Here is a 17273-nt window from a genome sequence, read left to right on the forward strand (position 1 = left end):
GGACCACGAAGGGGTTTGACCAGTGGGACACGATTGGTATCAGCAAAGTGGGAGACCTGTGGCACAAGGGCGCGGTAAAGACTTTCGCGGTGCTCCAGGCCGAATACGAGCTGACCGACAGGGAGTTCTTCCGCTACGCCCAGGTTCGGCACGCCCTGCTCTCGGTCTTCGGGGAGGGGACCAAGATCCCTGTTTCATCGCCCCTCGAGGACCGCATACTTGATGGACATGTCCCTGATAGTACTATTTCTTTAATTTATAAAAAATTAATCAATCACCGGGCGGACCTTCTTGTTCGCCTTCGGGAGGCGTGGACTGGGGACGGGGTGGAATTGGACGACGAAGATTGGCAGTCTGCACTGTCGTCCCCCAAGGAGGTTGCCATTCCGGCTCGTCTTCGGTTGGTACAGCTCAAGATTCTCCACCGGGTGTATGTGACGGGTCCGCGCTTGGTCTCGATGGGATTTTCCGGCGACGGGCTCTGTAAGCGAGGCTGTGGGCTCAGCGCCACCTTTCTTCATATCCTTTGGGAGTGCCGCGAGGTGGCGGACTACTGGCGCCGGGTCCACACGGTTATGGGACAGGTCACCGGGGTTGTGCTGCTGCCGGAGGTGCGTCGCTGTGTCCTGAATGTGTGGGAGCCCAATGACTACAGCGCGGCTCAGACTCGGTGGGCGGCCCTAGGGAACATGATTGCCAAGAGGGACATAGCGCAACTTTGGGGCGCTCAACGGCCGCCCACCGTGTCAGTATGGAAGGAGAATATGGACTGGTGTATGTTTAGGGAGAAGACTGTGTATGTGGCCCGTGGCAAGCCGGGGGCATGGGGTAGAATTTGGGGGCAATGGAACGCGTATCGCGGAGGCATCTGTACGCCCCCCCTGGTAGATACTGATATCGCCATGTCCCCCTGACCCTTGATGGCTCCTGGCGCCTTTTGGAACAACTACATATGGACGTTCATCTTCCTTGACCCCCTCCCCCCCCCCCCCCCCTCCGTCCCCGGCCTCCCGGTACTCCTTTCTTTAGCGGTTTGCTCAATTGTCCTGACTGGAGTTTCCCGGGGGGAGCCTGACCCGCACTGGTTTCCCTCATAACTCGCCTTATGTTGTGTATTGTTTGTCTTTTTGTTTTTGTGATTGTTGGACTTACGCTTCCTGTTCCTCGAGAACTATCTGGAGCCACTGCAGGGCAGTGCCCTGGGAACTGATTGTAGCTTTGATATGTGTAGATTTCCTTCTGTACCTAGCGGCCGGCCCGGGTGGTTGTAGGCCCGTACTTGTAACCGAATTATTGCTTAATAAAACTTTTTCAAAAAGAAAAAAAAAAAAAAAAAAAAAAAAAAAACAATACTCCTATCAACTTCCAGAGTCTTAATTTGCACACTCTTTCAGCTGCCACAACAACCCATCCCCCTCAGCCACCTGAGCCTATTACTGCCCTACTCTTATGCCCACGCCCCCACCCACCCGATGTCCTCGTACCAGTGTACAGACCACAATCTCAATATCTACTTACCTTGGGAGGCTCCTTGATTTCCATGGTGGCGAGAATAGAGGCCAGAATCTCCTTGCGCTCCTCCAACACCTTAGCTCGCTCCTGCAGGAAATATTTAGGGATGGGAACCTCCAGGTCTTCCTTTAAAGGAAGAACAAAGTCAAGAAAATGGAGCATTATCATAGGAACTGCATGGAAAGTCAACTAGACGCAAATAAAATGCATTTCTCTGATGGCTATATGGCCAATGGAACTCAACTCCCTTAATTCCAATTAGATTTGTCTGGGAGTTAGAAGTGTACAGCATAGGGGCGCTATTTTTTTTAGCAATACTGCGGTTCTTCTCCCCTTGTTTCACCATTTTGGTAGAATTCTTGAAAGCACATGACTGAAAACTGAATGGTCTCAACCACAGAAGATCACTAAAGGCCAGTTGAACATGATAAAAAAACAATATGTGGAACATATTAAAATCAAAAAATAGAACAATCGAGTGAATAGCACCCTGCTACTACATTCCATTCAATTTATGTCAGGGCCTGGCATGGAAGGCTACCTCAGTGAGTTTTCTCCACCCTACTTTTCGAATCTTACATCTCGTTAATACTAGAATTTTTTTTTCTGAAGATACTTTCAGCTGATTAGGGTGGAAACTACCAGTCTGGTTGGACTGCTGAGGTTGGAATCTGAACTGCATTTTCGCTCTAGCTGCCGTTATTCACATTTTAAAAAGTTATGGCTGAACCCTATCTTGAGGTAATCTAGGCTATCAATTCAGATGAGCCTTATGGCTGTCTTCGAGTCAGAAAGATGTCAAAATACTGAATTGTGCTGCCAGTTTCCATTGCATGCCTAGAGCCAAAGGAAGAATATGTTTATGTCCCCATAGCTTCACGAGATATATTAATGGAATGATTATTAAAATTTGATCCCATGCTGCCTTAGAATCTTAAGTATTTTAGTGCTGTTGGTAAGGTGAAATTATTTAATTTTCATGGAACAAGCATTGCATCTATCCATTTTGCATCTATATAACAGTGCTACTGTACATGTATTGTCCACCACGGATGGTAACAAGCATTAGAAATGCAATAGGTCTCGCAATTGTTTCAGTTAGAGGTATTAGCATTGTAAATGGTAATGCATTTATAGAATTAATTGATAAAAGGTAAAAGTAAGCAGAATTGTTGAGAAAAAGAACTGCAAAATGAAGTGTATATTCCTTTGAAAAACACAATCTAACAGTAAATATTGTTAAGTGATTTTGTATATATTTTAATGTTGATAAAGTCTGGTAAAAATGTTTTTTTAATTAACAAGGTGACTTTTTATGCAATTTGTAGATGTGGCCTGTTGTCACTCCAAACAAATAAAGTGAATGTATTTAATTGCAACATAATGCATTTGTGTGTCACTAAAGGGCACAGAAGCGTGAAAGAAAAGACATACAGCGCTATAGTAACTTTTTAAAAGTTAAGGGGGACTTTTAAGGACAGAAGGGTAAAACAGCAGTTTTGGATACCACATTAAAAAGCACCAGTTATGCGGGATATTGGGCGAGGGCAGCATACCCAGTGCAGCCTGTATCTCCCAGCGGCGCACCGTGCAGACACACACCGAGGGAGGACACAGGGATGGTGTTTACTATTAGTAAAAGTATAGGTATAAAATTATCACGGAAGCCTGTTGTCACAATGGCTAAAATCACAGCGGGGATTCTGGCACACTCCAAACAAAGAAAGCAAATGCATTTAAAAATAACCAAACAAAAAAGAAAAAGTTTGGTAATGCAATACTTTAACAGTACGTCGAGGAAAAATACTGTACTTGGCAGGTGCTATTGGGGAGAAGTATTAGTAAAAGAGGCAATACATATGCATGCCTTAAACCAATAAAAAACAAGAATGGCCAAATGACAATGGGGCCTGCAATTAACAAGAAAGGAGGTAAAAAAAAAAACTTCAAGCCCACAGACTGATCACAGCAGGTCGAAGACAGCGCATGCGTTGTCTACCTTGACCTAAAAATTTAACACTAAGGGCTCGGTAAGGAGTTGCATGGTACTGGCAGGGTGAAAACTCCATAAATGTAAACACTGGTGCAGTGCAGAAACACCCCATCAGTGCCAGCGCCGGAATAAACCCTGTGGAGGCCCCTATGCGGTCGAAATTTTGGGGGCACCCCTCACAAATTATCTCCTAATACCCAATGCATTTTTACATACTGACCGCTGCCAGAAGATGAGCTTTTAACCCGTTCGATGCGCCCGTCGGCCTACGGCCGTCGCCAGCACTACCTCCGTAGTGCTGCACATGTCCGTTGGTCGACGCGGCCCTGCCCGCGCAAGGATTTACCCGCACCGCGGCGAATTTTACGCCGCGGTTAACTGGTTAAGTGACAAACTGCTATGTGGATCTGATGTCTCTGGTTTAATGGCTACATCACATGAATACCGTATTTTATCTACTGAATCTTTAATGTAAAGTTTTCATTCCTTGGAGTTAATTCCTTTCATTCTATCTTTTAAAAACAATATTTGAGAAAGCTTGATTGTACTTTTCTTTCAAGGGCGAATCAATATTATTTTGATCCATTGTCGAAGGGCCCCTCAAAGGAGTGGGGACCATAGGCCTATTTGGTAATCCGGAACAGATCAGTGATGTGCATTCAAGAGTGAAATCCCATAGAACGGGGAATTATCCTTGCAGACACTGCGTTTCTGGGACAAACTGCACACAGAATTCTCAATTCTTTGGGCCAGATGTACATCGGATTTTTGCATGCGCAAATGGGTTTTAGACCCGTTTGCCCATACAAACATCCTGTGGGCCATGTACTAACCCTATTTTGCAAGTCGCAAATAATTTGCGACTTGCAAAATAGTGTTTAGCGAGTCACTATTAGGAAGGGGCGTTCCTTTCCTAATAGCGACCACAACAGCTATGTAAGAATGCTTTGCAACCGCAATTGCGGTCGCAAAACACTTGCAGTTTACCAGTGGTAAAGCACTCGCAAACAGGAAGGGGTTCCCAGGGGACCCCTTCCCCTTTAGGAATGCATGCGCAAACATTTTTGAAAGGCAGGCAGTGGCCTCAGGGACCACTGCCTGCCCTTAAAAAACGAAAAGTTTTTTTTTTTCTTAAATGTATCCCGTTTTCCTTTGAGGAAAACGGACTGCATTAAAAAAAAACTGCTTTATTTAAAAGCAGTCTCAGACATGGAGCTTTGCTGACTCCAGCAGGCCACCATCCCTAGGAGTGCCTGCCATTCCCAATGAGGTAGCAAATTGCAACAGCCTCATTCTTATTCATGAGGCATGCAATTTGTGACCCCATTGGGAATTGCAAACAGTGTCTGAGACACTGTTGTACATTGGAAATTGTGACTCGCAAATTGCGACTCGCAATTTGGCGCAATTTGCGACTCGCAATTTCCAATGGTCGTACATCTGTCCCTTAGAGGACTAATGGTCCCATTTACAACCTGCTTAGAGCAAATGGTCCGTCGGGGCATGGAGGGTGTCAATGTGTATGGCAGACTGTAGGCTACTAGGGAGGGGTGTTCTTCCCTCCCACAGTCCATAGTGGAGGAACCAAGCTGCATTTTCTGGCTCCTACCCCAGTCCACAGGGGAGGAGCCAGGAACCAAGCTGCATTTTCTGGCTCCTACCCCAGTCCACAGGGGAGGAGCCAGGAGCCAAGCTGCATTTTCTGGCTGGAAAAATTGGGCCTGGTGTTCTTGCAAAAGAGAATCCGGATGTGGAAAGATCAGACCATTTGTAATCGGATGCTGCAGTATGGCTCGTCCCCTAATTGGGCAGCAAGTATCTTTTTTGGGGGGATACAGGGATTGCACTTTCCTGAACATGGGCTTATTAGGGGAGAATATGTTTATCTTTTTCTGCAATGGCAATGTGTTTAAAGTGTCTTAGGTCATCTATTTGACCACATTATCTGGTAAGAGCATTTCTTATCTGATATGGATATTAGTCCTCGTTCCTGGGCATTAATGAATTGTTATTTGTATTTTTTTAATGTTGTTTATATAAGTATATTAAATTTTTCAGTGGCTGATACAATCTATACATTGATATGGAGTATTTGTTGTGTAGATGTACTTCGATGTCTGAGATGCATTGATGTACTGCGATTAACATATACATGTATGGCGTTTCGATTCTAAAACAAACAACATGGTGATGCTAATTAAATAAATAATGTCTGTGGAGTTCCTGAAAAAGCTCCATAAAAGAAGTATATACTTAAGAAAATAAGAGTTTGGCTTCATATGTACGGATACTATTGTATGTTCAAAACAATAAAAATGGTTACATTTGGCACTTATGCCATTGGGAAGGACTTACCTCTTTTGGGCATAAAATTAAAAGGGGTTTATTGAAAATACAACACAGGTGTTAAGGACATTATGTAAAGAGGCTTAAGATGCTCATTTCCCTCCTCAGTAAGCGAAGAGCATTTGTCTATCTATGAGGTGGCCAACACGAATGACGTTCTTAGGCACTTTAGGGCCTACAAATAACATCGAAAACATTGCACATATTTTGGTTTTCTGCCCGGCGTATGATAGGGCAAGGAGTAAATGGATTCAACCACTATGTAATTCACTGGGATTTAGAAAACACCAAGAGGCGCTGAGGGTACTGACAACAAGTACCCTATCACACGTTATATTTGCACTATCAAGATATTTGTTTATAATGGGTCTAATAAGGAAGAGAATGGGGTTAAAACTGTGATATACTAAAGATTAAGATATTTGTGAATGGGGTTAAAACTGTGATATACTAAAGATTAAGATATTTGTGAATGGGGTTAAAACTGTGATATACTAAAGATTAAGATATTTGTGAATGGGGTTAAAACTGTGATATACTAAAGATTAAGATATTTGTGATCGTGGAACTTACCTTAGACATCTACTCCTTGTATATTTTTTAAAGTTTTTATTGAATGAAATTGTTTTATTGCGATCGCCGATTCTTTTATTGAAATCATGTAACATTTGGCTGGATACATTTTAGATTATTTTATGAATGATGTTTTATAATGAAATCTTTTATGGCCTTTGGCCGAAATAAAGAATTTATACAACGTTCTTAGGGCCCGTCACAAACTGTTTCTGGGGGGCGGGAGCACAAACCTAAGGTTTATGCCATTGTTTACATATCTTTTACTTTTTTAGTGACTAGGTTGTAGGAGTGAGACTCTTCACTTGATATACATTTCCAACTAAACCTTTCGAACGATATATGCCACAGACATATTTTTATAGTTACTGGCCTTAGTCTGCCACAGAGATTCATCACCGAGAACACTTTTTAATACTTGTAGAACTTCAGCAAAAACATATCGACAATGCTTTGCCCCAGGTATGGGTAGAAATGAATTGATTGATTTTCCTCAGCGTGTAGATTAGAGTTGGCCGACCGCCTTCCATGTTCCTCTCATGTATACATGCAACGAGCCATGGAGTGCTAGGCTCCAAAACAACTACATAAAGTGGCCTCTAAAACACAATAGTAAAATGTGTCCACCTCATGCAGGGTAATGGGTGCACTAACTCAGGTGGGCCAGCTCTGGACCTTTCCAAGTACCATGTGTTCTACAATTAAATCCACATTTTTGCCCCAAAGTAAACACCACCTAGCTCCCCAACAAATACCAATTGAGGCGCAATGTGAAGCATTGTTTTCTTGGGGCAAATGTGACCATTAACTTACAAAGATGGAGTCCCACTTTGGTTAGGAAACTACACCCTGACATTTAATGAGCCCATTACCATCACATACCATTGACCAGCCTCAACCAATGCATACCGTAAAAAAGTAGACATACCGGAGTGAGCTTGAGATCCTGCAAGATGTCATCCATGTAGTGAAACTCTGAAAACTCTGCCTGCACCATCTCGTTCTTGAGCTCTAATATACGTCCCATCACGGCATCCAGTACCACACGCACCACACGCCGCTTCTGCGGATGCACCATCTGGTCATAGACAGTGTCCAGCTTTTTTAGGATTTGGATGTAGCGTATGTAGAGAGTGCCCACCATCTGAAAGAAAACCAGCCTGTCTCTTTCTGGTAACGGAGGCCTTGCGGGGAGCTCTTGCACCAACAGGTCCGAGAGGGTCTGATGCGAATCCACCCATATCTTGTTGTACACACTGTAATAAGATAAAGAACAAGAGGTTACCAGTGTCTCCCTCCAGAGACAAGACTGCCACCTATATCAATTATTTAGCACTCTGTAATAAAACGGAGATATTCAGTGAATGCAGTATAGAAATTACCAAAAGGTTTAGTGCAGTATCACCCCCCAATTTAGAGTTTTGAAAACACATGAAGGTGGAATAGGTAGCTTTCATAAAGTGTATAATTAGATTTATGAATGTATGCATTTAAAAGTTGGTAATGAACTTGGTTTTAACATGATTGTCAGGACCCATTTGTAAGGGGGGCAGGGCAGACAAGGGCTAGTGGGCCACGATCTTGGTGATTGGGGTCTTTGACCTCTGATAACCTGGGGCCCGTCCTAAAATGGCTCTGACTCATAACTCAACAATCAACCAACAGACACAATAACATATTGCCTGAGGTGAAAAACATCCACATTCTTCACTGTCACCCAGCTACAATTTTATGTTATATGTGGCGCCCCACACCATCTATCCTGCTTTCAATAAGTAGTCCGAGGTACAGGAGACATGAGAGAGACATAGACATGTCTTAACCTGCCTCCGCTCCCTACACCATGCTAGACTTTATGCCCTGCCACCCACCTCTACCACCCACTGACTCAATTGCCTACCCTAAAACAAGCAGTAAGTACCTGGTATCCTGCCAAACCACCCATAGCAACACTTTCCCAAAATACTAAAAAAACATAACCAATGTTCTGCGACTCACCCTCGCCATCTGCATTTATTAACCCCTCCTCCACATACAATTTTAAAAAACTGATGTCTTGTCACCAATCCACACCACCGTCTCTTCAATTTCTACCCCGACCCAAATATGAAAATAACAATTCCTGGCCTCTCCCAATTCACACACACACCATCCTCTGCAGCTTTTCAGACCCTTTCTGGTCAAAGCTGTGCTTTCTGCTCTCCTTTGGAGCAGAGCCTGCACTAAATTGTCAGATTCTCTGAAAGCCCCTCAGCGTGGCCTGGATTCATCTTTATGGTGTAGTGACAGCTGCTACGTCATAGTAGTGAATAGTAGTTAGAATCCGGTTAGTCACACTACAATCTATGAGGGTCACACAAAACAACATAGTGTGTGACATGGGTGAGCTAACTGCTATACAACATATTATCTGTAAACAAGGTGGTTTCTAGCACTTCCCAAAGAAGAGTTTTACATATTAGAATAATCACAGATAGGTTTACGTTTTAATCTCTTCACATGGAATATGACGGAGCACATTCAAGGTCAATATTACTATAAGACACTCACATTTCTGTTGAAACAACCTAAAGCATACATTAGTACCATCAAGCACAGCATGTGACACAGGGGAATCCTCTGCTTGTCTCAGTGAAAGGTACTAAATGTCTCTTGAAACAAAATCACATGAGACATGCATCTTAGCAACACTTGCCAGCCTACCTCTCTTTTAATCACAGTCCTTATATGTTCCTGGACAGAATCTTCCATTTACCTTTCATTTGGAGATGTGTTTAGCTAGAACCCAGTCAACTAGCGATCACTCCTTGTGTATCCCAACCGGCATCTATCAGAACTATGCTCAGGGCTGCAACAATCAATTAAAACATAACATTTCCAACTCGCCCCAATTGTCACTCTAGCTGCAGGCTCAGCACTACTCACCGAACCAATGAATGCACGAAGTTCGTGTCACTCAAAACCGATGCAGTAAAACCAAATGAGTCTATATTTGCAAACTAGAGCATTAGATAAATGGGGTAATAGCTTACTAATCCTGTCTATCCAGTCTTGTAAATCAGGTTCCCCATGCGATCCCTGCCCTCCCAAAGTTTTACATGCACTGATCGAAACTGTTAATCCATTATTAATCAGATTATTAACTCCTCACTTAGACAGGCGGTAGTAGCAGACAGTTGGAAGGTTGCATCGGTTAAACCTCCTCAGAAGAAACATCTCACGGATCCAACCCTTCTGACAAACCTTAGACCTATTTCATTATTACCCTGCCTAAGCAAGATTACAGAGAAACTTGTAAACAAGCAATTAAACGATTTCCTCCGACTAAATAATGTGCTACACCCCAGGCAATCAGGTTTCAGGGCTTAGTTCTCAACAGAATCGGCGCTGCTACATACTGCGGAGACGTTAAAATTTGCACTGGATCAGGGAAAAATGGCAGTGCTGATTCTGTTGGATCTCTCAGCCGCTTTCGATACTGTCTCCCATGCTGCCTTGGGTAGACAGCTAGGAAAAGTAGTGATCTCACAGAGGGCACTGGCCTGGCTAATATCTTTCTTGGAAAATAGAAGACAATCAGTTACACTAGGTAGCTATACCTCAACTGAGAACAGCTGCGTTCGGGTGTACCTCAGGGCTCGATTCTGAGCCCCACACTGTTTAATATTTATATGGTACCCCTGCTTGAGATAATACCATCCTTAGACATTGAGACGGTATCTTACGCTGATGATACACAGCTCATCCTCACCCTGGACAAAGAATCAACTGTAGCTGAGGAAAACTTCCAACACTGTCTTTCGGCTGTATTTGAATGGATGAACACCAACCACTTAAAATGTAATAGCCAAAAGACGGAGATTTTGCTGCTGGGGAAATGTAATATTTTCTCACCCAAAATGTGGTGGCCAACTAACGCAGCCCCACCCCCTTATACTGTGGACACTGCAAAAAATCACGGAGTACGATTTGATACCGCCCTCTCTTTTCATCAGCAGGCCATGTCGGTTGCAGGAACTTGTTTTCATTGGATAAAATCTCTGAAAAAATTCTTTGAATTGCTACCTACCACGACCCGCAAGTCCATGGCAGTGGCCACAATCCTTTCACGACTGGATTATTGCAACAGTCTCTATGCAGGCATAAAGAAAAGTACTCTAAAAAGGCTGCAGACTGTGCAAAATGCAGCGGCTTGAATGGTATTGAATTTACCTAAAGGGTCCTCAACATCTGAGGCTCTTCAAACCCTCCACTGGTTACCCATACACAAGAGAATTCTCTTTAAAATCCTTGTGATTACCTTTAGAGCTGTAAAACAAAGTGGCCCCAAGTACCTAAGGTCTTGATTAAAAGTTCATGTACCTGTTCGTAATCTGAGATCTTCTAAAGAACATCGGCTAGTACCCCCACATTTCCGTCTGAAGTCCGGAGGAGGAAAGTCCATGGCTGCTCTAGGAACTAAAGCCTGCAACTACTTACCCACTTACCTGAGACTTATACAGACAGAATATATTTTTAAGAAAAAATTGAAAACTTGGATATTTACAGTTACAGATAGTTTGGCCCTTTCTCTTATCTAATCTGTGCTGTGTGATTGCGTGTACTCCTCCTGAGGCGGAAGCCGGGAGGCTGTGTGCTTTGCTCTTGCTGTGTAATTTTAGATGCTGCTATAGCGATTATTTTCACTATTTGCCGATTTGGCCTTTTAACTTTTGCTGGCATCAAGCTTAATTTTGCACTAGGCAGACCTCCTTACCTCTGTGTCTTCCCGTTTCCCGCTGCCCGGCGCCCACTCGCAGCTGATTAGCGACGCTGTGGAGTCGGTCCCGGGGCTCAGAAGCGTGGCGGCCATCTTGGGGGTGGATCGGACCCGGAGCGCTCTAGTTGCGCATAAAGGGGGCCCAGATCCCACGCGCCCTTCTGTGTGATTGCGTGTACTCCTCCTGAGGCGGAAGCCGGGAGGCTGTGTGCTTTGCTCTTGCTGTGTAATTTTAGATGCTGCTATAGCGATTATTTGCACTATTTGCCGATTTGGCCTTTTAACTTTTGCTGGCATCAAGCTTAATTTTGCACTAGGCAGACCTCCTTACCTCTGTGTCTTCTCGTTTCCCGCTGCCCGGCGCCCACTCGCAGCTGATTAGCGACGCTGTGGAGTCGGTCCCGGGGCTCAGAAGCGTGGCGGCCATCTTGGGGGTGGATCGGACCCGGAGCGCTCTAGTTGCGCATAAAGGGGGCCTAGATCCCACGCGCCCTTCTGTGTGATTGCGTGTACTCCTCCTGAGGCGGAAGCCGGGAGGCTGTGTGCTTTGCTCTTGCTGTGTAATTTTATATGCTGCTATAGCGATTATTTGCACTATTTGCCGATTTGGCCTTTTAACTTTTGCTGGCATCAAGCTTAATTTTGCACTAGGCAGACCTCCTTACCTCTGTGTCTTCCCGTTTCCCGCTGCCCGGCGCCCACTCGCAGCTGATTAGCGACGCTGTGGAGTCGGTCCCGGGGCTCAGAAGCGTGGCGGCCATCTTGGGGGTGGATCGGACCCGGAGCGCTCTAGTTGCGCATAAAAGGGGAAGGTCATGACTTCGCGCAGCGAACGCGCTCAGCGGGCGCGCCTGACTCGCGCCGGAGTCGTGCCAGAGTCCTGCCCGTCTGCGCCCGTCCGCGTCCCGGACGCGGCTGCGCCATGTTCTATCCCTTCGCTGCCGGAGCTCCTCAGCTCCATCTCCTACAACAGGGAAACCCTATTACGCCTTAATTCAAATTCCTGCTCTTGGACACAAGCACTCCAAGCACTGCTGGATGATTCGACATCCCTTGTTTTCAAACCCTGCTGCGTATGGCATACAGATGATATTTCCCACCCTGCTTGCCATTTTCGTCAGCCCGTACACCGTCAACCCTTGATCGGTAAGAATACCACTATTAAAGCCGGACTAATTAATTGTCGCTCACTGGTAAAACATTCTTTAGACATAGCCCAATCACTCGAGGACAATAGGTGGGACATCCTTTTTCTTACGGAAACTTGGTTGGGAGCTGACACCAATCCTGCCCTCTGTCTTGCTATACCACCTGACTACAAAATTTTGTGTGCTAACAGACAGAATTCCCACCCCGGTGGAGGAGTGGCCATTATATATAGATCTATTTGGTCAATCTCCTCCTTCCCATATCCTCAAATAGAGTGTATTGAGGCACTGCCTTTCTGCATTAAACTAGCTGCTAACTTCACCTATTCAGGCTTATTAGTCTACCGTCCCCCTAAATCTAAAATTTCTTATCTTCCGGCCCTCATTGACTTTGCTTTACAAGCATCTTTCCGCTATGCCAATTTCACCCTCTTGGGGGTTTTTAATCTCCACGTTGATGACATCAATGAACCCACTGCCTCCAATTTTTTTTGTCAACCTTATCTGACGGCGGTCTAAAGTAAATTGTCTCCGGCCCTACACATAAGGTTGGACACACTCTGGATTTGATCTGTACCAATCTTATTGACACTATTTTAGGCAAGCCCACCCCTGTTATCTGGTCGGATCATTTTGTGATCCCTTTCTCCATTTCCTCTCGTTTGGTGGATCGCTCCAGACCTCCGTCCAACACCAAGGAGCGGAATTGGAGGAGAATCTCTCCCGAGAGTTTAGGCCCTCATCTCTCCATGACCTCCCCAGTGGAGGCTAACGATCTGGACTCTCGAGTGGCCAGTTTCAATCATTGGGTCACTTCGGCTCTGGATCTTTTAGCTCCTATGAGACCCATTAAATCCCTTCGCGCTACTCCCTCGGCACCTTGGTATTCTGAGGAACTCCGGATCCACAAATCAATCTGCAAGAGGCTGGAGAGAAATTGGAGACGGTCCTATTCTCCTGATAGTAGATCCAAATACAAAACCTCCCTTAAGGAGTATAGAAAGAAAATCATTGATCATAAAAGATCCCACCTTGAGGAGAAAATCATCCGGGCTAAGGGATCTTCTAGAGTCATTTTTGACACGGTCAGAGCCTTTACTGACACTATGGCCCTCAAGCGCCAACCACTGGTCTCCCAGGCCCTTTGCGACAATCTTTCAAGCTATTTTGAAGACAAGATTGCGGTCATTCAGAACTCCTTTCCCTGTAACATCACCCCCTCCCATCTGAAATCATGTTCAGCCAGCTCCAATCCCGATAAGGTCTTTTCTAAATTTGAGGTGATCTCCTTAGAACAGTCACTGGCAGAATTACTCAAGTGCAAATCTGGCTCCCCCCTTGACCCGTGGCCAGCGAAGCAGTATAAATCCCTTGCTCCCCTGCTTAATCCTTTACTGAACAAAATCTGGAATGACTCCCTTCAGACAGGTATCTTTCCAGACTCCTGGAAACACGCTAGACTGGTTCCTATCATTAAAAAGGCAACCGCAGACCCCTCTGAACCAGCGAATTATCGCCCCATCTCCCTGCTCCCTGCCCCAGCCAAAGTACTGGAGAAACTTGTACATGGTCAACTGGCTAGTTTCTTGGAGATGAGTGGCGCCTTCCACATCTCCCAGCATGGCTTCAGGTCGGGTCATAGCACCGAATCTGCCCTTTTGGAGATGGCTGACGCTATCAGATGGAAAGTTGACGAGGGCTCTAGAGCGGTGTTGGTGCTGCTAGACCTGTCGGCAGCATTCGACACCGTCTCTCACCCTATTCTTCTCGATCGACTATAGGCAAAAGGCATTCAGGGCAAGGCCTTGGAATGGCTTGCCTCCTTTCTGTCCAATCGGACTCAGGCTGTATTCACTCCCCCCTTTACTTCAAGCAGCCGTCCCCTTAAGTGGGGCGTCCCTCAAGGCTCTTCACTAAGCCCTCTCTTGTTTAATGTATATTTCTCCCCGTTGGCCGAGATCATCTCCCTATCTGGAATACAGGCCACATCCTATGCGGATGATATACAGCTTCTTTTTTCATATGATTCCCCTTCTCAGTCTACCTTTGACCCACTAAAAAATTGCCTTCGGAACATTGCCAGCTGGATGAATAACAACTGCCTCCGGCTTAACGCTGGCAAAACCGAAGTTATATTTTTTCACCAGCTCTCTCCATTGGACCCTACTTTGTGGTGGCCTCTCGATTTGAGTGCCCCCCCTCTGCCTAAAGATTCCGTCAAAAACTTAGGAGTCATTTGGGATAGTGATCTTTCCTTCAAGAAGCAAATTCAGTCTGTATCTGTGGCCTGCTTTTCCAAACTGAGGATGATGAAAAAATTCATCAACTTCATCCCTAACCAAACCAGAAAAACGATTGTGCAGGCTTTAATCACCTCCCATCTTGACTATGCCAATGGCCTGTATCTGGGGTTATCCAGAGGTCTTCAGCGGCGTCTCCAAACAGTTCAAAATGCCGCTGTCCGTCTGGTCTGTGGTCTCCCCCTCAGGGAACACATCACCCCCCACCGACTCAGGCTGCACTGGCTTCCAGTTCATAAAAGGGCGGAATTTAAGGCTCTCACCCTCGCCCACCGTGCGATCAATGGGAAGGGTACTGCTCACCTGTCCTCATGCCTTCGTCCTTACAGAAACATTCGTTCACTCCGGTCGAGCTCTCAACATCTTCTTTTTACCCCGAGGGTTAAAAAGGCTCGATCTGGGGGGAAAACGTTCCAAGTATGTACTGCCTCCCACTGGAACAACTTACCCTTGTACATTAGGATAATTCGGGACGAACCTCCCTTTCGGAGAGCCCTGAAAACTTTTCTTTTCTGCTAATTTTCACTTAACAGCTAGTACTGCACACGCTCTCACACAAGCGCCGGGACACCCCGTTGGGGTATCTGTGCGCTATACAAGATAAATAAATAAAAAAATAATCCATCCAACACAGTGACATTAGAGACAACTTTCCTCTGACACTAGCCCTCAGCGCCAAGATGCTCCATTGGAGTGACAGCCTGCACTTGATAAATGTCATCATTCATTCATTCATTCACTCAGAAACCCCTGTTAAATCCAGCAATACTTCCCCACCAAACGCAAGGAGTGGACTGCCTGTCCAACTCAGGCCTTTGTATCGGTCACGCCAACACATCCTCATAGTGTGAAGGTCCCACCAATGGGAATATATTATCTTGCCTCAGTTGCCCTTTTCTCTCTACAATTTTCTTGCTCATGTCAATCTTCTCAGGAGATGCAGTTCTCATATTCTCTCAGGCCCAAGCCCCACATGCACTCCCAAGACTGAGGGCATAATTTATTTCTAACCCTCCAGCCAATCCCATGCAGAATCTGATAAAAATCATAAATTATGTCATAGAACATGTCGTAAGTGATGTCATATGTGAGGTCATAAGCAGTTGTAGTGCTATTAACTATAACTGATGAATTTCTGTGTTTTTTTTTAGTTCAAAACGTTAATGTAATCGGGAATGAGTATCGATCATTTGCAGAAAATCGTACGAATGTACTAGCTTTGGACATGAAAACAACGCTATCTCTGTGGAGGTCTTCTCCTCTTCGTTCGGTACTTATGTGGGAAAATGTAGGTAGTACATTAGCAATGGATAGACTTTACACAACCAATTATTAATGCCAGACAAGCGTACCAGGTATTAACCTCGAAGGCGTTATCAGCTGAGAACCACTGTTTTAGCATAAATCATGCAATCGAAAAATGCAGCACCTCTGCCTAGAACTTTGCGATTCTTGGCTATTACACATAGCTCCAAGAAGCTCCAGCTCATGAGTATCACCATCAGTTATGCCTGGCTTTTTATCCAGCCAAAGGCACTTTACCTGCTGCAATTTTTATACACGTGTGCACTATGTTTAAGACTAAACGACAAGTCTCGTTAAGCAACGTGATGCCAGTTCTGTCGGAAAATCTAACTCTATATGGCAGCCATGGGAATTCATGGAGCACGACCCGTGCCCAGCAAGGCAGGCAGTGCATTTTGAAAGTGTAATGGGGCCCATTCCCTGAAGGTTTCGAGCTAGCACTGTACGTAACGTGGACAAATGCTAATGTCAAATATACTCGTTTGTGGCGCTTCTCAGCCAGACAGACACCCTCCACCCCACCTATCAGGCAAGCTCTGCCACAAAGGAGTTCTCTGGCAGTCAATAATTCCGCCAGCACTTGGCAAGCGGCCCCGTATCATGTGTGACATGTTTACAGACTTGTGGCTTTTTAGCTAAGCGCCCATTGAATGCTGGGATAGTCAGGCGGAGATTTCTATGGTTATTAGGACTGCATCAGTTCCGGAGTGGGGCACATCATTGGTGGGAGTCGTGGACACATCATTGGTGAGGTCACTTCAGTCAGTCACATACTTTGTTTTATATAGCACGCACCTATGAGACATGGCAGGTTGCTATCTGATCTTCGCCGAGTGAACTCCGAGGCGCTACGGACTCTTGTCGCTGGCTTATCTGCTGCCCTTTCCAGACCCGCCTTCCTCAGGGTCTCCCTTCTCCGAGCGCTTTCGCACGTGCCACTTGTTTACAGTTTCCATGGTTACACGTTCCGGTCCGTAAAACCATTGTTACCGGAACAACTTGTCCTGTCACCTCATTGGTTGACTATGATCTCCCAGACGCCCCTCCTCTGACTAGCTGACGTTACGTCACAAGACGATCTGTCGTCTCAGTTGACTGATAGAATCTCGGATGTCCCATATCACTTTCCTGGATGTATAGAGTGACTGGGGGCTGTAGTGGGTGGATGCTCTCGCTTTCAAAGCCCGAGGAAGGACGAACTAAGGAGATGGCTACTGATTTCTAGAAGTTCAATTTTGATCGTCCCATTTCCAACTGGTGAATTTACATCATTTGTACCATACCGTCCTCGGAGGGCAGTATAGTACAGCGAGATTCGTGCAAATGAAATGCTTTGT

The 17273-nt window shown here is 45.3% G+C and overlaps 1 protein-coding gene across 1 annotated transcript in view; it reads right to left on the minus strand.

The window, feature by feature from the left end:
• The window catches only part of LOC146811399 (dynein regulatory complex subunit 11-like), a 293100-nt gene extending 276252 nt beyond the window's left edge, over positions 1–16848 (minus strand). The window contains exons 1-3 of the mRNA XM_085618510.1: positions 16732–16848; positions 7353–7680; positions 1519–1638 (exon numbers count right to left, since the gene is read on the minus strand). Coding sequence (XP_085474636.1) covers positions 1519–1638; positions 7353–7680; positions 16732–16742 — 459 coding nt within the window. The 5' untranslated portion in view covers positions 16743–16848. The remainder of the gene's footprint in view (positions 1–1518; positions 1639–7352; positions 7681–16731) is intronic.
• Positions 16849–17273: the final 425 nt, after the last annotated feature.

The sequence above is a fragment of the Triturus cristatus genome, chromosome 7 (assembly GCF_964204655.1).
Source record: "Triturus cristatus chromosome 7, aTriCri1.1, whole genome shotgun sequence".
NCBI classification, from domain to species: domain Eukaryota; kingdom Metazoa; phylum Chordata; class Amphibia; order Caudata; family Salamandridae; genus Triturus; species Triturus cristatus.